Below are 24,586 nucleotides of genomic sequence, written 5' to 3' on the forward strand. Positions count from 1 at the left end.
TGTTAGAATCCGTACACTTTCTACGTCTCCAACCATAACTATATATCCACAACGTAATAGAAAGTACATGCTGTATAAACTAGCTTTTTCGAGTTCGGAATCAGTCTCTCTCCAACAACCAGTGCGCACGTTCAATTTCAAATTGTCGCACTTACGGAGATGAAAATGGGCGAGGACAAGAGTATTAGTTTTAGCAATGTCATTTTTCATTGGTCACTTGGCGAGGGAAACCAAGTAACCACAATGGTGATTAGTCCGTGTCTTTCTGCTTTGATTGGCCCTTGGCGTCAGTCTCCGAGTTGATTGGTTCTTAAGTTAGGCGGGTAATGTATGCATCGGTGCAGGAAGGTGTTTTTCTGCTGCAGTTTATAGTTGCGTAGAGTCGATTGTTAGAGTATTTGTATCAATACTTTTTTTTATGGTGGTAAAGATGTTGTAATACATGGTTCGAATGGGAAAGTAGTAATTGGCGCGCGGTTCCGAAGAAACGCGTGGCTTTGAGGTAAGTTTGGGATTGAATGTATTTTTTTCGTAGCTTAAATGGTGTGCGTAAAATAAATCGGAGAGTGATGAAAATTGTAAAGAAAAAGGGCTTGAGACTGTATATTTGAAATACATTTTACCTTTGTTTGTGAATGATAAATGGGTGTGAGGTTAGTTAACTGGTGGGGAGATGTCCATCTTCTCTATCTGCGTATTAGTTTAATTATGTGATATCGTGCACATGCATGCTCGCTCCATAGTCATGCGGTTTTTTCACCAGCCAGAGATTGCCTATCAAGTTAATTCATTTAACTTAATTCTTGAACGATAGTGTGCATATAATCGAATTTGTCTGAAGTTTCAATTCTAAGTATAACGTAGATGTTTTAGGTTTTATTTAAACGGAGTTCTAAACACTCCGCTTCACTTAACTAGTAGGGCAGAACTTTGAATCTATTCATGTGTAGGCAGTTCAGCTCTTTGTTCCTAAGTAGTCAATGAGGTATTTGGGGTTCGAGGACAGTGCACTACCATTTAAAAGTTTGGACACACCCAGAAATGTTCATGGTTTTTAATAGACATTCATGCCTTATTTTTACCAAGGTACCACTTAATTGATTTTAAAAATACAGCCAAGACTTTACTAGGCAAATACTGCTTGAAATGAGTCATTTTTAATTTTGTATGCACTTTTGGCTTCAATCACCGTTTTCAGCCACCATTCCTTCAGTGACCTAACGGTCAACTCCCTAAGGTTACCCTTAACCAATTTGCATTGAGACATGATTTATTATTGTAGAACTAGTAGGAACTGCTTTAGAAAAACTAAAACTTGTTGTTCTGTACATTGTTATTGTGTGGTTCTTGTAGTCATAAAGTTCAGTTTTGGGTTAACAAATTGCCAAAATAAAACCACTTTCACAAGAAACATGTTAGCCTCTTTTTGTGGAATGCAGGATTATTTTATCATTTTATTTATATAGTGCCTTTCCCATGCTGAAGGCTCTGAATGAAACTGCTTTCTCCAACATGTTGGTCTGAGATTTTGCAGAATGAGTGTTACTCCTAGTGAGAGACTGCCAGGAAACTACAGACTTAATACAAAGGTGTCTACCATTGTCTTCACCAGGATAGAGAATGATGGGGAAGGCTGAGATGCGCAACTGCATAAGAAGGTAAGGACATCGAAGTCTATAGTGTGAGAAACAAATGTCTTATAGGTACTCTCTTGGCTTACGTGCCAAATACCAGGGTCATCTGCAACAGATGAACAGTGACTCCAGAATCCTGACCATAATAATAATTAAATTTGAAAGACTCCTCACGCCTGGACAAACTTGTTAAGAAGGCAGGCTCTATTGTAGGATTAAAGTTGGACAGTTTAACATCTGTGGCAGAGAGACGGGCACTAAGCAAACTCCTGTCAATCGTGAATAATCCACTGAATCCACTTAACAGTGTCCTCTCCAGACAGAGGAGTAGCTTCAGTGACAGACTAAAGAGATCGTTCCTCCCCCACACTATGCGACTTTTCAATTCCCCCCCGGGGGAGTAAATGCTAACATTTATTTTAATTTTTTTCATTTTTATTACTATTTCATTTTAATATTGTTTCTTTGTATCCGTATACTGCTGCTGGATTATGTGAATTTCCCCTTGGGACTAATAAAGTATCTCTATCTATCTAATACCCTTTTCCAGTCATGTTTCATCTAATGTCTGTACTTCACATTTTAAATTTTTCACCTTTTTTCAGTTTGAAATATGGATTTTTTTCTTTGAAACTATGCCTCTAAAGCCAGTATTCTGGAATTGTCTTTTCTCTGTTGCAAATGACTGTGGTATTTGGAGTGTATTTAAGAAGTCGACCGAGTATCTGCTCTTAGTTTCTCATAACTACAGAAATTGACGTCCCTCTCTAATGCAGTTACTCATCTGGGCCTTCCCCTTTTTCTTCTGGCCAGGTTAGTTCCAGTTTATCCTCTTCTCTCAAGGTAGTATTTCCATCTTTGTTGGAAGTGTGTAGTTTCTTGGCAGTCTTTTTCACAATGAGTAATGCTCCTTCTGCAAAATCTCAGACCGACATGTTTCTGGAGAAGGCTGTTTCATTTTGGCCATTTTTTTTTTTAACCTAGAACTGAACGTTAGGAATGTCAGTACCTTGTAAACCGTGTAACAATTTTCAGTGGTGATAATTCAATTACAAAGATATCTGTAATGAATGGTTTGCATTTAAAATGACTAAGGATAAGCTAAGGCAGTTGATGGTTAGAATGCTGAAGGCTTGGCTTCTTAATCATACGTGAGTAAAAAATTTAAAATTGGTCAATTCAAGCAGTATTTGCCATTAGCAACATTAGGTATGTTTTGGCTGTATTTTAAAATCAACATAATGAAATTTTAATTAAAGAAGGTATGAACATTTGTGGCTTCCTCCAAACTTTTGACTGATTTGTTTCCCAAGTTTTTGTTGCGAGTCCCTGCCAATGACATTTTATATTAAAAAAAGACTGCTGTTTATTATCAATAACATACTTAACTGTGACAAGCTTTATGTTGAAGGCTTTAAATGTATTTGTTGTATCGAGCAAACCCTTTCACTTTCTGTACAAACACAAAGAAACTTGACCAGTCTTATTTGGCATACAAATATTTGTCAATTTTATTATTTTTGATTTTTGTAACTAAAGCACTGCATTAAGAGAATAGTTTTTGACAATTACATACTGGGTTAGCCCCATAGCATTAGTTTAAATTCTAACCTATTTAATTCTACACCTTTATTTCAGCTCCTTGTTCAGTTAGCCTTATTTTTCTATGTTGAACGTGTAGCTAGGATTTGATTTTTTTTTTTAAACAGTTTATGCCTTGTAAACTCAGTTATTTCAGTATTTATATATTTCCATTCATATATTGTTCAATAGAAGTAATCAAAATATAGAAAAGAAAATGCTAGAGAGCTTTGAGCCGAAGTATTAAGTTGCTTCAATTTAGTGAGCTTGGGGGAATAAGCATAGCTGTTCAGAAAACAGTGATCACAGCAGTAACCAGACCGTCACAGAAATGCCCATCCATTCTACACACTGGACCAGGTTAGATGTCTTGTTAACAAAACCTTAAACCTTTTGAGATTTGTGTTGAAAATGCATGTAGAAACAGAGTACAGAGAATGTGCAAATTTTAAACTTAGTTTCCTGGGGCCTCATGTATAAACGGTGCATATGCACAAATGTTGCATACTCTTGTTTCCACACTCAAATTCATGATGTATAAAACCTAAACTTGGCGTAAAGCCACGCACATTTTCATGGTAGCGCAATCCTTGGCATATGCAAGTTCTCTGCTTGGTTTTGCAAACTGGTGGCACCCAGCATTAAAGCAGTGCTTTTGTTCCAGTGTGGTTTCCCTATCTTTTTTTAGATCCACATCCCTGACGAAGCTTTATCATGTACACTAAAATTAACCGCATATTGTTTATTAGTTTAAGGCATCTGATTGTAATTAACCTGTAACAAAATAATGGTCCTTATGGAATGGCCAAACTGTTCCAAATACCATAGCTGTTTTAGCGTTTTTACTCTCACTGCACCTTCTTCTTTCTGCTGTTCCCTTTAGGGGTTGCCACAGCAGATCATTTTTTTCCATATTACTCTCATTGCACCACTTTGAGTATTTATATCCCTGTATCTGAATGTGGAATCGCAGCTGTACAGCAGCTGATCAGAAAGAGAATTATCGGTATACAGCGTCAAGCACACACTGCCTCAGCCATGCTGTCTATTGAACAGCTCTCGTATGATAAACGCTTCAAAGCCTTTCCTGTACTTGCCTTGCAGTTCAGAAACCGTTTCATTCCAAGAACTATAAACGCACTCAATCAGTCCAAGTGCTCCTTGTAGAACTGTTTGTACTTAAGTACAATTACCTCACTGTAAACTTTCACTACAGTTATAATATTGCACAACCTGAGCCACTTTATAAAGCGCATATTTGCATATGACAATATCATTTTTAAGATGAAATGCAGCAAAATGTTTTATTATACAGATAAAATGTTACCATTATTTAAATCTATATTGTTGAAAAATTAAACCGCGCTAGCGATGAGCTGGCACCCATTCAGGGATTGTTCCTGCCTCGTGCTGTGTTCTTGCTGGGACTGGCACAACACTGGATGGATAGAATAATTAAATATGTACAAGTTGACATTCAAAAATCCGGCCATCGATAATCTGGTTCCTTCAGATTTCTGGCATGGATTTCAGAGTGCATTTTCAAATTTACAGTGTTGCCATGCCACTGTTTTCTGGAGGCGCCGTTTATGTTTTGATGGCACTGTAGTCGATAATCAGTTGTTGGGTCTTGCTTGCACTTGCTAACAGGCATTCCTGCTCATTTTATCATTTATTTGCTGCTGTATAGCCCCATTATGGATTCGGCAAAGAAAAGAGGTGGCGTAAAATGTAAACATTGTGCGTTGTCGATCGCAGAGAAAGTGGAAGTGCTTATTATAAAAAAAAAAAAATCTTGATAGCTGTGTGTCTGTGCGAACCATTTGTGAAATATACATTGGCTGTTCAACGGTGTATGATATTTATTTAGGTGGTGAACATTAAAATTTCATTTGCTTTTCATTTAGTGTTTAATTTTGTTTAAAGGACTGTACAGGTAGTCATTTTCTGTTAAATATATACAGCATATATAACCATCCAAAATCCGGATTTTTGAATATCAACCTGTACTATAAAGATATTTTAATGTTCCTTAGGTTTTGATGAATTGGCGTTCTAAGCCTACAGATGGCTTGACATCTATTACAGAGCTGATTGTGTGGCAATTGGGTACTTGGAGAAAAAAATTAAGGACAGGAATTGGAGGTTAGTACGTTTGAAAGAGACAGTACTGCTGCAATAAATTATTTCATCGAACGTCGCACACAGCGCAGCAAGCATTTTGCGGGAGGCAGGAACAATCTGGACGAGGCACCAGCTCGTCACTTTTACTGCACCACCATGTTCCCATGTTTAATAATATGCTTTAATCCCTATCCTCATGATGAGTATACATCTCAGTATTTTAAATTGTTCAGAGAGCTCCAATATCGCGAATGTAATGGGTTCTGTATCCTGTCGGAGGAAGAAAAAGCCCGTTTTTAGAATCGCGTAGTGATTCACACACACAGAGCACATAGAAGAACAAATATAATACAAAGCATTGAACATGCTACTTTAGTTCCGATGGTATTTGAGAAACTAGTAAATTAAAGATTAAAATATTTATGTTGATCTACATTAATCACAAAATTAACTACGTGATTTAAAGTGGAATTAGAGATTAGTTACGTGCTTTTTTTTTTTTTCTTTTCCTCTTTGTACCCTAATAAGCTTTCATATGACACTCAGATAGTGGGCTACGACTCACCTTTTCACGGCGACTTTGATATCTGACAACTTCTTTTTTTCTATTTTGGCACTGTGCGACTTTGAACTTGAACTTTCGAGTTTCTCTGACACTGTCACTTGATCAACTTCCTTTTCTTTATACCACTGTTCGCCTCCACTTGGTATTCGCTGAAATTCTTCTTCCACCCGTGCTTTTGCCATTGCCTTTTCACAGAATGCTGAGCTTAAGGCAGGCATGTCAAACTCCCTACCATTGGTGGGCCACTTTGACTGCCATACATTCGTCAGCACTGTAACAAATCCTATTATACAAAGTTACTGTACCTTTTTTTCCAATACTGAAAACTTCAAAAAATGTAACACTTAAAGTAGAATAAAAGCAATTTATTTCCATACGATCTCCGTACAACAGCGTACAATTAGTCAATGAGTCTTAGCTTGGTCCTTATATAGGAGTCTTGCAGTCTGAGATCTATTTCTTTTGTCCCGACACTCGGCATCTCTTGTTAGTAACCAGTTTGTCAATATAAGGCATGAAATCTTGTGCAGCTGCAACTTTTATGAGGGATGAAAGGTGCTTGACAGGAGTGATGTGGGGTTTTGGTAGCTTTCATTAACTAAAACAATTGCTCACAAAGGTAAGTGCTTCCGAACATGGACAGTACTCTCAATGCCAATTTACGAATCTGCACACACACGAGGGTGGCAGGTAAGCATACAAGCCTGGCATACCAAGTTTGTTGTATTTTGCCTTCAGAATAGAATCTGACTGCAGTTCAATCAATTCCTTTTGGATATTCTCGGGCGCACTCTCAACGTTGTAAGAGTATGGTGACGTAAACAGTGCAAAGTCCTGTTCGTGTGAACTGAAATCGCGAAAATGCTCGGTTGGAAAACAAATCCTCCACAAATCAAATTTTACTTTACCAAGTTAAAAGTTTATATTGTAAAATAAGCCGATATGCAAAAAGCCCCCTGACCTACACTAATTTTTACAAACTCAAAATCACAAAAATGTAATAACTCAACAACTTCTCGCGTTCACTTCAGGGGGACATTTTTCGTACGTGGATTACTTGTTTAGCCGAATGTAATTGTTGACGATTTGGCATGATCCTGGATCTGTCGGTTTTTACAAACTCTTGCTGGATGTGTTGTTTTAGTAGCACATCCAAATCCTCAAACCTGCTAGGAGCAGGTTTGTTCTATGTAAACAAGGATTAGCTCACACACTTAATCAGTGTCCGTGCATGGAATTCATTCAGTCATGGCTTTACCGTTCATGAATGAGCAACCAACTGATGCTGATTGCGCCAAACCCTCTCTATGTAAAATTCTCTTCTTGTAATACTGCTCCCTGTGGAAATTCTTTTTCGAAAGATCCTGCTTTAGCCCTAGGGGGAATATTGTACCTCAAAAGATTTATTAGCACCTTGTATTCGAAGCCAGACTTGGTGACGTCGGGCTCTCACAACCACATAGACAGTATGCATTGCTTTGAGGTTTTTTTGCAAGCGGCACTTTTTTTATATGCTGTTGGCAATGCGGAAAATCTATCTAAACAAGCTAGGCAATTCGTAAAGTCTGTTTGGCTCTGAAATGTTTCCTTCGGGTTTCTATAGTGTTTCCTGGACACCTGCGTGTGCAGACAATAAAAGAAGCGTTTCATGCCATTGCAGGTACACAGGCAAAAACACCCACAGTTCCATAAAGAATCTCATGATCGGCCTAACATTCTCATTACCCAGGATTTCCAAATGTGATTGGGACACATGGGACTGATCAGAGTGGAGTTTGATCAAACATTATTTGGAAAATGTATCTCTCCTCCTGATGAATAATTAGACACAGTGTCTTCATCAAATATTTGACCTTCGTCAATATCTCGTTAGTCAGACACAAGTTCTAGGGATATGATATTCCCTGCAACTGACCCAACAAAAAAATGCCCTCAGAAACAGGGCGATGGGCATTTTACTAGAGAGCCAACTCTTCTGCAGGGGTTAGGTCTGGACCATGTGGACCTCCACCTGTTTTTTGCTTGTCTGCCTTCTTATTAGATTTTAAATTAATATTCTTTGTATTGGACATGATTCTTTATGTCGACAATTCTTTAAATAGCTACATACCAATATTTACCAGTTTGAAGTATATTCTTGTACTTTAACCTGTTCCCATGTTCTCCTTGTGCTCCCGTTTGATCTGGAATTATGAGATATTAAATAATAATTAATCTAACACATAGGAAATGGAACGCTGCATTCAGTAAGTACAATGCACACTACTTGGTGTTTAATTTGTTGGCCACTTTTTGCCAGCCGTCTCTTCTGGTTTGGGCAGCTTTTGCAGTGTTACCCCTTGTGCATATTAAATCTTGAAATTCTTCATATCCTTCGAATAAAAGGTCCTGCTCCGAATGTGTGTGTGGGGAATGTGCCTGTTCTTTCGTCATTTTGTTACAGCCAATCAAACACTTGCTGATCATGTTTTATAGACTCAGTATATATGGGCTTTTCAATCGGTGCGGGTGCGCACATTCATCTTGGATAATTAGATCCACCTAGACTAATCTACTACATGACTGCATTTGAAAAACCGACTTATCCCGGATGAGCTTCACCGGCATTAACTCGTCCAAGATGAGATATCTGATCTCTGATGATTTAAGTGACGTACGGAAAATACCCCCCAGATCTTCAGCTGTAGTCTGCACTAACTGTTTGTTACAATGCTACTGAAAATCTCCATCCATACTCTTCTGCTTATCTGAGATCGGGTTGCAAGGGCAGCAGCTTGAGCAGAGATGCCCAGATTTCCCTCTCCCTGGCACTTCAGCTAGCTCTTCTGGGGGAATCCCGAGGTGTTCCCAGGCCAGCCGAGAGACATAGTCCTCCAGCGTGTCTGGAGTCTTCCCCGGTGCCTCCTCCCGGTTACAAATGCACGGGACACCTCCCTAGTGAGGCGTCCAGGAGGCATCCTGATCAGCTGCTTGAGCCACCTCATCTGACTCTTCTCGATGCAGAGGAGCAGAGTTCCTCCCGGGTGACTGAGCTTCTCACCCTATCTTTAAGGGAAAGCTTTGACACCGTACGGAGGGATCTCGTTTCAGCCGCTTGTATTCGCGATCTTGTTCTTTTGGTCACTACCCACAGCTCATGATCATAGGTGAGGGTAGGAACGTAGATCGACCGGTAAATTGACAGATTTGCCTTATGGCTCGGCTCCTTTTTCAACACAACTGACCGATGCAGAGCCCGTATCGCTACAGATGCCGCACCGATCTGCCTGTTGATCTCCCACTCCATTATGTGAAAATATGTGAGCTATTACTACTTGTGATGGTCAGTTCTGCCCAGTGACCAGTCCCAGCAGCCCAGCAAGTAGTGTAGCCTGCCTGGCTGCTGCAGCCTAGCACTTCAGTTGTGACGTGGCGGCTCATTAACTTTGATCAAGGCTCGGGGGGAGGCAGTGTTATGCCTAGGTTATCAAGGAACTGATGCCGCAGCTGCAACTATACTAGCAGATGACGTTTCCGGTACCGTAATGCCATGGGAAAACACACTTTTGTCAGAAGGCGGAAGTAAGAAAAGTCAATAACACTGAAGATGCAGAATGATTCAATCACAAACGATAGTAATCATTTTGTACAGGTTTAGTGCTAACTAGGATCTGTCATGCGAGCCGCACAGATTTCACGGGCTGCGTGTTTGACATGCCAGGCTTAAGGGCTATTTATATTGATTGCATATTCAAAGAGGCATAATTCTGGGAGGAGTTGGGGGAGTGGCAGCAGGCGCTTGCACGTGCATTACTTTTCATGCTGACCGGGATTTATGTAGTGGAAGTTGGTGAACACCCAGATTTATGCATCTGGATTTTTTTTTTGTGTGTACAAACATTTTCGCTTTTGTCCGTATGCTATGCTTTAGTGTGAATTCTTTGCACAGCATTATGCATGAGGCCCCTGGTGTTCTGAGGCAATTAACATTTGTGCCTCTTTGTAACTGAAAACGGTATAATTAGAATGGAAAGTTTTGAAATCCGAAATGCATTTTGTTTAATAATCGCATCCTGTTGTATATGACTGAAATGATCCATTAAATGTGACGACTATGTAAGGACCTCTTGCTTAATAATAATTTCTTCCACATTAAGCTGTGAACTATTACAAAGTTATGACTTTTCACATGGTTTTTACACACATCCAAACAGTAATATTTAGTTATGCAGTGCTCAGTTGTCTGTTTAAAGGATTCAGTTCACCCACCTGTCTCAGTTATCAAATCTGGAAGATGGATTTCTCTGTGCAAATAACTTGTAGAAGCAAAGCTCTGCACCTGATCATGGCTAATCCAAAAATACACATATAATGCATTTAGCTGAAAATTTCATTCATCATCAGCATTCATTTCAAGAAACCACTGAGTGTCGCAAGAGCAGAGAAGACAAAGTTACAAGCAATGATTCTGTTAAATTTACTTTCAACTGGCTTTGTTATGCAGTTGAAGGAAATAGTTCAGTCAAATCGTGCTTGCAGTTTATTGCTTGGCACTACATGCTGAGTGAATATTTTTTTTTTTTGGTTCCATAGACCACTTTGTCTGCCTAATGTGCTGTATAGAATAAAGATCTTTCAGACCATAATATTTCCCTCTATTTAAACACATTTTAAATTATGTAAGAAAACCAGAGTTGCCTTGATATACCAGTCGAACAGAATCTTAAAATGCATTGCAATTGACTTGTCAGGTTTTGCTCTTTATGCAGGTGGACAGGTACAATGGGGAGCCATTTGGAGGAGGATTTGCATAGCCTTCCTGAGTATGAAAATGAAGAAGAGGAAGACTTTCCCCCTCTATCTCCGCCCCACTCCCTGGGTCAAAATGACGGGGATGTGGATCTCTTTGCCAATGGTAATTTTCTTTTTATAGATTTCTATAATATACACATTTAAGTGTTCTTTTCAAACACTGCCATACACTTGATTTTAATATAACTAATAATGAGCATGGGAAAGGTACTATATAAATAAAATGTAGTAGTAGTTTTATTATTGTTTAGTGGAATAGCTGGTGCATTCTTACTCCTCATATCCTCTTAGCCGCTAGGCAGACCAGACTTCACTGTAACCAGCCACTGATTCCAACTCTTTCGGGACATTTTCCAAGCATTCCCAAACCAGATAAGCAATATAATCCCTTCTGTGTGTCCTACAAAATCTCCATGCAGCAGGATGTGTCCAGAGCAGTTCTGGGTGAGCTGTCGAATGAGGAATTCTTTCAGATTCAGGTTGGTGTGGTAATGTTTGCTGATTATAGAAAAGTGTGTTAGCTTGTCAGTTTTCAAGCCTATTCTGGAGGGCCTGTACAACAGTACTTGTAATTGCCATTCAATAAACCCATTTGTTAAACTTCACCACTTTTTTATTGAAATAAAATAACATTCCATACAAATAAGTCAATTTTTACAAAAATAAGTTTTAAACAAATAAGGAGAGCTAGACTAGCAGAGTACTTATTTTTACCATCTTAAAAGTTTTAAATAGATTAATAAATGAATAAAGATAAGTAAGAGTAAAAAACAGAAAAGAGGGGAAGAGATTGCTTCCTTGATTTAAATGCTTATTCTAAAATGTTGATTAGATCCTGCCAGGTTTTGAAAGTTTTATTCAGATCCTCTAAGTGCGAATTTGATTTTTTCCCAATTTCAAATAGTATAGAACATCAGTTACCCACGGACTTAAAATAGGAGAGTTAGGATTCTTCCAGTTGAGAAAGAGAGTCTACGTGCCAATAGTGTAGTAAATTACAGTTTTTGTCCTTCTCCACTTTAAGCCCATCTGGAAGTACATCAAACTTCACCACTTACACATACAGTTTGATAATCACTATCTTGTTAATTTGAACCGTGTGCTATTTATAGAATTTTAAAACTCCTAAAATTCTGTTTTCTCTTTATTTGTGGAGTACTGAGTAGTGTTTGGTAAGGGGAACAATAAATTTAAACTATTTAGCACAAGGCTTTGTGAAAAAAGAGAAAGGAGTGCCTTAGGTAGGTTTGAGAACTGTTCCAGACCAGTGTTTCCCAACCTCGGTCCTGGGGGCACACTGGCTGCAGGTTTTTATTCTAACTAGATTTGTTTTTAATTGGACTCCAGGGCAAATTAAGTGTTATTTCCGAAGTTCTGTGTTTTGGGAACAATATATATAAATTATAAAACTTATACAGTGTGTGTCAGTTACATGAGAATAATGTGTTTTTTCTTTTTAACAATTTGACCATCTTGATTTCATTCTACTTTTCTAGGTGTTCTAATTATTTAATTCATTATTTACTAATTGGTGGGCCTGATGCTAAAGTAGCAATCTTTGATTATTCAGTGTTTACCAGCGTGTCTGCTCTGCTAGCTTTTAATTGTCATTAATAAGATGAAACGAAGGGGAAAACTGCACAGAGAAAGGGCAAACTAGAATGAAATCAACAAAAGAGTTAAGCATTTAAATCTATAGCAAAAGCACAAATATTTCTAAATGTCTTATAAATGTGAAAATCCTGCTGCTATGCTTTTCTGAATGTAGAAAAAGAGGGGAAAAAAAAACCCCAGCTAATTAAATGAGATCAGTGCTATCGGGTGTTGTCAATGATTAGGAATCTGATTGGAACAAAAACCTGCAGCCACAGTGTGCCCCCAGGACTGAGGTTGGGAAACGCTGTTCTAGACATTATATGCAAGATATCAATTTTTGGAAAACACATTTTTTTTTCTTTGCCAGTGTTTCTACAGTATATTCTAATATTAAGTAGCGTTTTCACAAGCAAACACTGTTTTTGATAACTGTCTTTTGGCACAGTAATATAAGTGCTTGTCTTGCACCTAGTGCTTCAGGATTAGGCTCCAGTATATTGTGCCTAATTAGTTGGTATAGACATTAAAAAATCGATTGATTGCATGGACAGATGCCATTTACATCTGTTAATGAAAGAGTGTAAGAAATATGTTGTGTGCTAATCATTATTTGAAAAGGTAAATTTAACCATCCTTCAAGTTGCCCATTCAGCAGTCATTAATCGTATAATGCTGTGAAATCAGTACGCAGACTAAGTCAGATAGGTATCAATAAAAGTGGAAATTTGAATCTCTTATATAAATTACTTGCTGCACCCCTAACATTGAGTGTACAATATGTATCGTCCATGATAGTTTTGTTGTTGTTTTAGTAATGTGCGAGCTGCAGTTATTGAATGTCACTCAGTGTGCAAAAAACAATCAAACATGCATTGAGAGACTTGGCATTCACTGTCTCATGTAACCTAATAGGTTAGCACGGTCAGTGTTCCACAAGTTAAGCTAGCATAGCTGCCTAAAACTAAGTGAGCAGACCATGCCAGGGGATAAAAACCCATCACAATCTATGTTGTTAGTTTTAATTGCAAGACGTGGTCATTCGTGTGTAGGTGGTTTGGCTTTGAAAAGACTGATTTTGCTTAAAAGTTGGATATATGCAAGCTATGTTGGAAATCGTTTGCCGTTAAAGACTGCTCGACGACTAACTTGTTTCACCACCTGAAATTGATCAAGTATGGAGCCCTTAGTTTGAACGAATTATTATTCCATTCGAACAGATTATTTTTAATTCCAGAAGAAGCGTATGCCTATCGGGCTCATTTTATTTACCAAGCCATCTTCGTTAGGGGTCCTTGATTCCAAAGCACTTTTTCATTATTTAGCACATTCTCACAGATCCCTGTCACCTTGCCACAATGTTACCTGCCCCTGTGGCTGCGGAAGTTGGAGCAGATGAAGACACAAGGGAGGGAGCAAAAAAGAAAATTAAGTCTCTTTAGCAGCTATTTTTAAAAAAAAAAAAAAAGGCGCACACTGTCATTGACAAAGAGATCAAGAGCTACTTGATACCCGAGGTGGACTGTGATGTAAATCCACTTGACTGGTGGATGTTTAACACAAGAAGTAAATTTTACCCAAATTGGGGAAACTGGGGGAAGAGTGGGGGAGTACATGTGCTTTCAGTACCAGAGGAAATGTTGAACATGTAATCGGGCAGCTCTGAAGACGGATTCTGTGGACAAATTGGTGTTTCTGGCACATGACTTGACATTTCCTCAGTAGAATTTTTATTTATTTATTTATTTATTTATTTATTTATTTTCTTTTCTGACATCCATCCATTATCCAACCTGCTATATCCTAACACAGGGTCACAGGGGTCTGCTGGAGCCAATCCCAGCCAACACAGGGTGCAAGGCAGGAACAGATCCCGGGCAGGGCGCTATCCCACCGCAGAGCACACACACAAACGCTAGGGACAAGTTAGGATCACCAATGCACCTAACCTGCATGTCTTTGGACTGTAGAAGGAATATCATTGTGCAATATTGGACAGAACTTGTTTACAAATACCAGTTTTTTTTGTTTTTTTTTTCCCTGTGCAGTATTTCACAAAACTTTTGATTTTTACATCTAGCACAGTATGTTAGATTTTTTTGTTCTTGCTTGTATGCTGCACAATTCACCTTTCAGCAGAGCAGTTTATCCAGACTGTAATGTTTATGCCCAGTAGTTCAATTTATGATTAGTATTTTATTGCCTTTGAATTCATATCTTGTTTTTGTTAAGGGTAGTTGTCTGTTTAAAATGCTCTCATTATAATAGTTTTGTTGGTGTTATTGCAGTTTTGTGTGTGAATCCTGTAGGCCACTTTAAAATGGTTTACTCGTACTTTCAATGTTTGATCTCGGTAATAAGTTTGACTGGGGATTTTAATGTTTTTGTGTATTTTTACTTCTGTTTTAAGTAAATAAGACCTGTTTTACTTGACTATTGTTTCCATTACTGTCATTAGTAATAACTACAATATCATATCGGGACCCAGCTAGGTCAACAATACTTTTACAGACATGTTTTTAAAGTATCCAGACTATCATCTAATTATCGTTATCATCAAAGTAAAATACCAGAATATAATTTTTTTTGCCAATATGCACACCCTATACAGTACGTAATATAAAGTATGTAATTTTGTGGTTCACTTCCATTTAACACATTGGTTGGAGTATAAACCAGCCACCAGGTCTCGGTAAAGAAACAGTAATTTATGCTGCATGTTTGTTATACTAGGGCTGTCGAATTCAACAACTGTTTGGCTCCTGGGAAAAAAAAGAAACAAAACAAAAAAGGACATTTTTCTGAATATTAAAAAGAAGGTCGATTTAAAATCGAGGCAAAAGGAGCAAGTTCCATTAGCAGCAGTACTTGATCACCATTTAAGATCATGTCTGTAACAAAAACTTGCAGCCACTCTGACCATAAATAATCTGAATTTGACACCTCAATCTAAGTAGGCCTTATTAATGGGGAAATTATTAATTTGTTCTGATTCAGGTGAACAGACTGGGGAGATTTCTAAACTGGATGAAGCTCCAGTTGCTAAGAGAAGAGCTGTGAAGCGACCACAACCAAAATTAGACTCCCAGAGGTAATTTTTTGCTTAATAGCAAGAAACATATATTGAAATCCATTACTGTTATGAGGCCTGATTTGTTGTGTATGAGAACATGTATCACTGTCTTAATAATTTATATTTAGCTATTGAATGTTTATTAAACCATTGAGTCATTTTATTTTACTTTCCCTTTGCTTTGTATAAAGCCAAAATTATACTTGGAGTCTGATGTTAGCCTATTGGTGTTCAGATCAGATTTTTGAAGACTAATTTTTAGCACCATTAGCTTTTGACCAAATGTATATGAGTAGTAATAGAAAATATTTCAGTGAGACATAGGCGCATGGTGTATTTAGTTTTAGTTTGGAATTAGGAGCACCACTATGTGAAAGTAGATGGGTTTGCATTGCCAAAGAAAAACTGTAAAGGGGGGAAAACGGCAAAAATTTGCTTAATGCTAGCAACCTCCCCATCTACAGTGGGTTGCAAAAGTGTGGACCTCCTTGCTTAAAATGTCTGTTACTGCACATACGTAAGTGAGCAGATGATGAACTGATCCCCAAAAGCCATTCAGTTAAAAATGACACATTCCTGCATTTTTTACAAGATTACTGTATTTTTTTTGTTTTATACAATTGTATAGTGAAAAAAGGAATGGAGCACCTTTCAAAAGTTTGGGCACCCGAAGATGACTTTTCCCAAGGTCTCTGCCTTCATTAGACTGTTAGGGATGTGGCTTGTTCACAGTCATTGTTAGGAAGCCCCAGGTAATCCAAATTGTAAAGCTGTATAAATTCTCTTGACTCCTCAAACCCTGTCTCAATCTGCAGCTAGTCAGCTGCCTAGCACTGTGAAAAATAAACTAATTGATTCTCATAAATCGGCACAAGATTACAAGAAGATATTCAAGCATATTCAGGTAGCTGTTTCCTCAGTTCGTAATGTTAAGAAATGGCAGCTAACAGGAATGTTGGAGGTCATGGTGAAGTCTGGAAAACCAAGAAAACATTCTTAAAGAACTGCTCATCCGATTGCTAGAAAGGCAAATAAAAAAACCCTGTTTGACTGCAAAAGACCTTCAGGAACATCTAGCAGACTGTGGAGTGGTGGTGCACTGTTCTACTGTGTAGCAACTCGTAAACAAATATGACCTTTATGGTAGAAGAAAACCTTTCCTGCATCCTAGCCACAAACTTCACTGCCTTAGGTTTGCAAATGTACATCTAAACAAGCCTGATGAATTCGAGGAATAGCACATCTAACCTCTCATCAAGCATGACGTGGATCAATTGGGCATTGTGCTACAGGCAGTGGCACAGGGAAAATTTCACTGGTAGAGGGAAGAATGGATTCAAATAAATACCAGTAAATTCTGGAAGCAAACATCACACCATGTGTAAAACACTGAAGTTAAAAACAGGATGGGTCCTAAAACAAGATGATGATTTGAAAAGCACCTCAAAATCTACAATGGAATACCTCGAGAGGCGCAAGTTGATGGTTTTGCCATGGCCTTCACAGTCCCCTGACCTAAACATCATTGAATATCTATTGGTAGATCTCAAAAGAGCAGTGCTTGCAAAAGGCTTCTAATTCTGCAAGATATTTGGACTGTTTTGCAAGGACAAATTGGTGAAAATACCCCAAATAAGAACTGATAGACTCTTAGGTGACTACAGAAAGCATTCACAAGCTATGATATTTGCCAAGGGAGCCCAAAGGTTTGCATGCCACTGTATATCTGAGTGAAACGACTTTTACAAGGCAGACCTCGATTCAGGTTCGAGATGCAATTTAACTTATGAAATGTTTCTTTGCAGGCTAATTTCTGAAAGAGGTCTTCCTCTACTTCGAACTCTGTTTGATAATGTCAAATTCAAGGGCAAAGGCAACGAGGTAAGAACTGAAATTTAACTTTACAGTTAGCATTTCTGAGAGAGGGTTGACTTCAGTGAGCAGAATACAAAATAGCCAGAACATTAAGTTTTGTCACTAAGTAATGGAGTGGATATTCTTTGTTTAAATGTATGCTTTTTCTTATAAAAGAGAAAACCACCAGAATATTTTTGGAAGGAAATTCCTTGACTTTTCTGTGCAAAACAAAAGGGGGGAAAAAAAAAAACATTCAAACTGGGTGCATGTGGTGTAGTGAGATTAATGACTAAGACGTATTTCTTAGGCACTATTCACTTTTTGCTTATCTAGAAATGCAGCTAATGTACCCCATTAATACATATTTGGAAACTTGGATTTCCATTAGAGCTGATTTTTTTTTGTTGTGTTTGAAAAATCATTAAAATTATTGAAAATGTTGACAAAAAAAAGTCAACCTTTTGTTAATGAAAACTATGCGCGTTTTCAAATGATCCTTGAACTACTAGAGGTCTGTGTGGGACTTTTTTTTAAATCCACTCCAGGCCGTGCTTTAAATGGACTTGCTCTCATCTTTCCTAATCCCAGACGTAATGAACCTTGGTGCTGTGGCACAGTTGGCTGAGAAGCAAGCTGGTTGCTGACTTGCTATACACGGGGCGGGGATGAAGCAAATATTCCCAAGTTAACTACTGTACTATGCAGATAAAACAGTTCTCACAATACTCTTAACTTTAAGGGCAGTTATTTGTACTGGAAAGCTGACGAATATTTAAAGAACGGAATGCTGCCAATAAAAAGTAGGTTTGTGATGTAATTTTTGTTTTAAATAAATACCAACATCTGTGACTTCAAGATTAGCTACTGTTCATGCATATTCATTGAATACAATTCATTGTGTTTCTTAAAAAGTAGATAAATTTGTGAGCAGTTTTAAACCACAATTGAATTATTTGGAATCCTCTTTATTAATATTACTGATCACAGATTTCAAGTACTGTGCCCATTAGTTCAATCCGTACACTGTCCTCAGTAATTTAAGTTTGTAAATGGCAGTTAAGTTTGTCTTTTCTTTTTTTTTTTTTAATAATGTACAACAATTAGAAATCTTGGTAGATTAACCACTTGATTTGTTTTGATGATGAACACTTAAAAACGACAATTTTTACGAGTATTGAGTTTAGTTCTCTTGGACAACACACAGTTTGACAATAAGCTATACAGCTTGCTGCTGGTAGTGGGATTTGAATTGTGATCCCTTCTACTTTGTGTACATGGTTGTGTTTCAAATAGTAGATACTTTATTAATCCCAAGGGGAAATTCACATACTCCAGCAGCAGCATATTGATAAAGAACAATATTTAAGTTAAAGAATGATAGCAATGAAGATATAACGGACAGACAATTTTGTATAATAATGTTTACCCCGGGTGGAATTGAAGAGTGTGGCGGAGGAACGATCTCCTCAGTCTGTCAGTGGAGCAAGACAGTGACGGCAGTCTGTCGCTGAAGCTGCTCCTCTGTCTCGAGGACAGAGAGGAGGTCCCCTTATGGACCCCAGGCCTCCTAAAATCCACCACCTGCTCTTTGGTTTTGCTGGTGTTCAGTTGTAGGTGGTTTGAGTCGCACCATTTAACAAAGTCCTTGATTAGTTTCCTATACTCCTCCTATAATAGTAATGACGTTTGTAGTGTATTGAAAAACGGCGGCACACTGTCTTACGAGATAAATGTAGTTATGTTAATATTTGGTGACGATGGTGAAATGGCAGCGGGAGTTGGGAAATACACGGTGGAACCTTTTAAAGATTTATGTCTTGTTACAAGCATATGAACACATTTTTGGAGTCTTGCATTTGCAGGGAGTTTTTATACATGTGCACAGTTCTCCTCCCAGACAATCTTCCCAAACCCCTTTCTCTGCCTATAGCCCCTTGTACTCGTTTTTTTTTTTTTCCCACTGCAATGGGTTAGTTTCATAAATCACAATACCTTAGGAAAGTGTGTGTATTTTGGCGAATTCTCTCTTGGAAAGTTTATGTAAATAAACTTAAAAATGGTTGCAGGATTGCTTGGTCTCCACATTATTTTTGTTGCTCAGTGTTTGTTTTTTTCTACACACTTTGCACAAGGCATGTTAAGAGTGGCAATCTTGGCATGAAAAGTCTGGTGCAGCCATCCTAACACAGGCACATACTACAAAAGGCAATGTTTTTGTAGATGGCCAATTTCATTGACCATTTGATGAAAAAGTGTGGGGAAAATTGCTTAAGAAGATAAAATTGAGGGTTAAAAACATTTAAAGTTAAATTACTGAAGGGAGCAACTTACTTATTTGCACAACATGTGGTGGTCCCACTGGCCCTTAATGCAGAAACTCCAGTGATTTAGTTCGTTCTGTGTGGGATGTGAAATTTTCATTTCAAATTACAAAGGAAGCCAAATAATCCTTGAAATATTTACCTGAATGATACATTAGCAGTACTGCATTCTGGTTTGTTGCGGCCCGGACTCCCATGCAATGTTCCCTCTAAGGAGTAGCATATAGCAAGCAAAAAAACATTGTTTATGAGCGACATTTTGTTTAAGGCAAAAATTTATGAGCACCAATTTTCGCTAGAAGTACGAGCGATGCCATCAGAATGAGCGATCGTGCAGGAAGTATGAACGACGCTCTGAATTCATGTGAGCGATCACTCATGCGCTCAGCTTAGAGGGAACATTGCTCCCATGTCGTCGTCCTTTCTTTTTTTTTTCCCCCAATTCCAACCCCCGCCCTTTTCTCTGGTATTTGATGTTTAGGTCAGTTTTTCTACAATAGGTACCTGGACACTCCTTAAACTAATGAATCAATGCATTAAGCCCCCTATAGTTCTGTTCATTTATATTTGCATGAATTTTGTAATGAAAGTGAGCAATTCCAGTGGCCTCATTTTGAATTGGAAGCTTGTTTAAACCATCTTCCAGAAGCGCCATCCTTGTCAAAGTATCTCAAATCTCAAATGGAGATTCTTTTGGAGGTAAACTTGATCATTCCCTAATTGCAGTTTGGATTATGGAGAGAGAAAGAGAGATGTATTCTTAAAATTTCCAGTCTTTTCAGCTTAAAAATCCTCATGAATAGCCTTTGTCTCTTCTTCTTCTTCTTCTATCAGTTTGTTGCTGATGATGAGGTCACCAAATGTCTCCATTCTTTGCGGTCCGATTCACTGCCTGTGTGTTTCGAGGTCCTCCCTGATGTTATCCCTCCAGCGTTTCTGTTGTCTTCCTGTTGTTCGTTTTTTCCAGTGATGTATGTGGCAGTGCATAACCCTTTTAACACAAGTGCCCATGAACCTCGGAACTCCTACATTTATTAGCTTCATTGAACAATTTAGTATGTGTTTGACAGAATACGTGTTAAGTATATAACATTTAATCTTCCTTCTGTGTTTTTATGTTTGTTTCCCTGCTGATCCTAAGCATTATGAAGTGTTGATCTCTCTTCCATCCATTATCCAACTCGCTTAATCCTAACTACAGGGTCATGGGGGGTCTGCTGGAGCCAATCCCAGCCAACACATGGTACAAGGCAGGAAACAAACCCCGGGCAGGGCACGCGCGCGCACACACACACCCCAAGCACGCACTAGGGACAATTTAGAATCGCCAGAGCACCTAACCTGCATGTCTTTAGACTGATTACTTGCTTATTATTTATAAGCCTCTGACCCCCCATTAGAACGAAAAAAATGAGAGGAAAATACAAAGAGGGGCTAAGTAGAGGCGAGCCTTTGGTTTATAAATGAAGTTCTGTTAGAAGTGATGTGGTGTTTTTATTTGCAGGTGCCTAATGCCTGCCTGCCTGATCTTGTCATTTAAACAGCTGGCACACCTAATGCCCACATGTATGACGGGTCACATTGTGCTCATATGAGGAGGATGACACGACAATCTGTATGACCAAAGGAGATTAAAACATTAAACACAATCAAGCCACCAGTGTCCATGTTGTCTTCATTGCACAGTTGATCATTCATTTGTACCAGTTGCTCATGACCTTACCAGCAGATATCAACTCCAATACCGTTTTATTTCTATGGCCCCACTTGAGGGTGGCTTCCCCAGTTTCTGTTCTAATTCACCTAATGGAGTTGGCCAGTGGAGTAAACATAGCCCTGGTGACACATTTCACTTCCATTTTGAAGACCAAATAGTCTTGGCTCACTTAAATTAGTGTCCGTAGATTTATTATGCATTTTTGGTGTATGATTTTCATTTATTTTTTTGATTTCAGGCTGAAGACTTAAAGCTGCTGATGCAGCATATGGAGCATTGGGCACACCGCCTCTACCCAAAGCTGCAATTTGAGGATTTTATTAATAAACTTGAAGTTCTGGGAAACAAAAAAGAGGTTCAGGTAAGAAGGTAGGGGTGAGCATGGCTTTTTACACTCTGTTATGAAGATAAGTGAGATGTATTAGTCTGCGTACTGTTTATCTTGTATTGCACTGCACTGCAGTAGCCTAAACAGAAGGGGTGTGTGAACAGCAGCTTCAAACAAAAAGGCATGTAACCTGGAGCTGGGAAATGTACAAGTTCAGTATATAGAGAAACCTAACCACTGTGCAAAATAAGTGCCTTTATGAACCCACCATGGAAAGTGAACATCTGAACAAAAAGAAAAGCTCCTGCTGACAACCAGTTTTCAGTTACATTTTGCTCTTGTAGTTTGCAATCAAGAAAATAACCTAAATAAGTTGGAGATATGATTGTTTGACCTGTTGAAAAGTATTCTGCAGTCTTAATTTTGCTGCACACATTCTATATTCCACAAAGTGGTTTTGATATTCATATGTTGACCCTTAGTGTTCAAGGCAGCATTACCAGGAAATCCAGGGCGCATTGCGCATTAGTGTGTAGTTATGGCATCAAGACAAAGATGAGCACATCTTGGTATGATCCCATGCTGAATGACCCATACATGAGCTGCACTAGCAGCAAGTACTTTTGGGATGAGGTTACAGTGAATATACAGTGGTATTCCATTTGTAGGAGCCTAGATTTCCAAAATTAGTAGTCTGTGAATAATATGCTATTACCTTGACTAAAATATTCAAAAACTTGATTTTGGATGTGAATATGCTGTGCTGCATGAGCATGCTGGCCAATGACATATTAAAAATAGCACAAATCTCACTTGTATTATTTCAACAATCACTTTCTGCTGCTTTTATAACTTGAGTGATGTTACTGGAAAGTATATCTGCTTAACTTTTTATCTTTTATCTTTTTCCAGACTTGTCTCAAACGAATTCGAATGGACATGCCTCTGACGCATGAAGATTTCATTACGAAACCTGGTGTGTACCTGAGAAGGCTCGTGCTGCTTCAGGGGGTATCTGTGTGCTTGTTGAGGGGCTTCTGTGGTTGGTCTTCATATGACAGCTTCCTAAGTGATGTGGAGCTGCCTTTAACCGCCACAGACATTAAAGTTGGTTCTTGCCGACAGGGTCTGTCAAGGTTTCAGGCTGCCTGTGCGATGGGACCATACATTTCTAGTACCCTTGAAGTTCTATTAATTGAATCTCATGTTGAGTAAAGCTGATAGTCTTTGTTCCGTTCTCTTCCCCCATAAACACACAACCAAAACCATCTGCTTATATGAGAGGGGGTTTATTGCATGGATCCAAATAAAACCAGGCTTGGAAAAGCATGACGAGTGGGTTGGTGTCATGTTTGCCCTTACTGTAGCCCACCTTCAACAGAAATGCACAAAGAGCATGAGAGGTGCAACATTTTCCATGCAGAGTTCATTACCTATATGTTGTCATGTTTCTGATCTCCACAGACGAGGATGCACCAAATGCTAACCAGTTACCTGAAGAGCCAGATCCTTTCCTTACCTCGACTCCCATGACGGCACCAGTCCACTCTACTCCCATGGGAAGCAGCACACTGACGGATGACCAGCGCCAAAGAATTGAGCGCAATAAACAGCAAGCAATGGAGCGGAGACTGCTCAGGCTACAGCAGGCAGCCTCAACTCAGGACCAGAATGGTACGTTTTATTTTCATATTGACAAAATGTGTTGATTTTGCATGTAATCTTAAGCATTTTAGCCTTGTATCTTCTTGATAAACAATTTTATAACTAAGTATTTTATGATGTATTCTGGATAACCATTTTAAAGTGAGTTGATTTCATGGTGACTAAACAATAACCCAGGGTTTGTGCCCCGGTATCCGATGCTCATAGCTGACCTGCTGAAGGTACATAAAACTGGGACTGTGTGAAGTGCAGCTTTCATGTATGTGAGTTATTACTGTTTTGGTAGTTTGCAGTTACCTCAGCCATGCTTATTTCAGTCCTTGCACTTGAAATAACAGATTTTTGTGAATTCCAAAAAAAAAAAAAAAGCACATACTTTTTAGGGTCTCTGTGTGGTGCTGCAGTTAATTTAGTCCTATAGCTATTAATGGATGCCATGCTCTTTTACTGAATTTCTGCTGCAGCTCTTAAATATTTGTCATCCTTACCTCTCCAACTTTCCAGGTTCCACCCTTGAGAGTCCTCTAGAAACAGCCCAAGACTTACCAGAAGACGGAGACCCTGGGGTGATTGATATGCAGTCAAACTCTGTGCCAGATGAGAGTGATGAAGAGGTGGGGACCCCTAGTATGGAACATGCAGTCCCTTTGCCAGAGGAGCAAGTAAGCAAAAGAGAACCTGACCAAAGTGAGGTTCTGGAGGAGCCAGAGGATGGCCATATTTAACCTTTTGGTTTTCACAGTTCAACAACTTCTTACATTTACAATGTAAGGTTCTGTTTTAATGACAAACTGCAATATTTTCCAAAACTTTATTATTTTTTTTAATATTCAGAATTAAAACTAACTTTATATAAAAAAGCAGCAGATTTAATCTTTTGTTTCAAGTCGCATGTCATGTTGGATGCAGGCTGGGGTCCTTCGTCATACCACTCACGTCTAGCAGTGCTAGTTCACGGATTTGTTCCAGAAGACAGTAAAGGCTGTCTGGCCCCGACTGGCAGTATTCGTTTCTCTGGGGCAGGTCCGCCATTGTGACTTTGTCCATGTTCTGGACTGCAGCTGCAGACTGGATCACTTCTTTTACAAAGTCTGTTTTGGCGGATTGACTACACTCACCATCTTGAAACTGGTGATGAGACATATGTGGCTTGTTTTTGAGGATTTCCATCCTAATTCTGTCTGCATGAGAGCGGGATGGCTGGGTCAAAATCTTCACCTTTTTATATAAAGAGAGAAAATAAGGATTAAAATCCTACTTTAAATAACAGAACCTTTAAGGGACACACTGGTTCAAGTAGTGTGAGTTGTTACTTGGGATGATGACAATAAGGACTA

General features: G+C 38.7%; 2 protein-coding genes and 1 non-coding gene across 4 annotated transcripts in view; 2 read left to right on the plus strand and 1 right to left on the minus strand.

Moving 5' to 3' along the window:
* The first annotated feature begins 310 nt into the window (after nucleotides 1-310).
* tipin (timeless interacting protein) lies at nucleotides 311-24,171 on the plus strand. Of its 2 annotated transcripts, XM_039773526.1 has the most exons (9): nucleotides 311-502; nucleotides 1,613-1,658; nucleotides 10,653-10,798; nucleotides 15,286-15,379; nucleotides 17,167-17,242; nucleotides 21,495-21,617; nucleotides 22,497-22,560; nucleotides 23,049-23,258; nucleotides 23,754-24,171. In XM_039773526.1, exons 2-9 carry the CDS (start codon nucleotides 1,621-1,623, stop codon nucleotides 23,972-23,974), a joined length of 972 nt encoding a protein of 323 aa, XP_039629460.1. In that variant the 5' UTR covers nucleotides 311-502; nucleotides 1,613-1,620; the 3' UTR covers nucleotides 23,975-24,171. The 2 variants fall into 2 exon arrangements, with proteins under 2 accessions (XP_039629460.1, XP_039629461.1); XM_039773527.1 differs by lacking the exon at nucleotides 1,613-1,658 and having other exon boundaries at nucleotides 23,754-24,169.
* LOC120541823 lies at nucleotides 22,624-22,754 on the plus strand. Its single transcript, XR_005636097.1, has one exon.
* The window catches only part of dis3l (DIS3 like exosome 3'-5' exoribonuclease), an 86,633-nt gene continuing 86,093 nt past the window's right edge, over nucleotides 24,047-24,586 (minus strand). The window contains exon 17 of the mRNA XM_039773525.1: nucleotides 24,047-24,467. Coding sequence (XP_039629459.1) covers nucleotides 24,144-24,467 — 324 coding nt within the window. The 3' untranslated portion in view covers nucleotides 24,047-24,143. The remainder of the gene's footprint in view (nucleotides 24,468-24,586) is intronic.

This window comes from Polypterus senegalus, chromosome 12 (assembly GCF_016835505.1).
Source record: "Polypterus senegalus isolate Bchr_013 chromosome 12, ASM1683550v1, whole genome shotgun sequence".
Lineage (NCBI taxonomy): Eukaryota > Metazoa > Chordata > Cladistia > Polypteriformes > Polypteridae > Polypterus > Polypterus senegalus.

Excerpts from the sequence above, each read along its gene's own strand:
- tipin (XM_039773526.1), top strand. The coding sequence starts at position 1,621 with ATGATGGGGAAGGCTGAGATGCGCAACTGCATAAGAAG. Across the intron at positions 1,659-10,652 it reads ATGCGCAACTGCATAAGAAG|GTGGACAGGTACAATGGGGA; the intron begins GTAAGGACATCG and ends CTCTTTATGCAG. Across the intron at positions 17,243-21,494 it reads TCAAGGGCAAAGGCAACGAG|GCTGAAGACTTAAAGCTGCT; the intron begins GTAAGAACTGAA and ends TTTTGATTTCAG.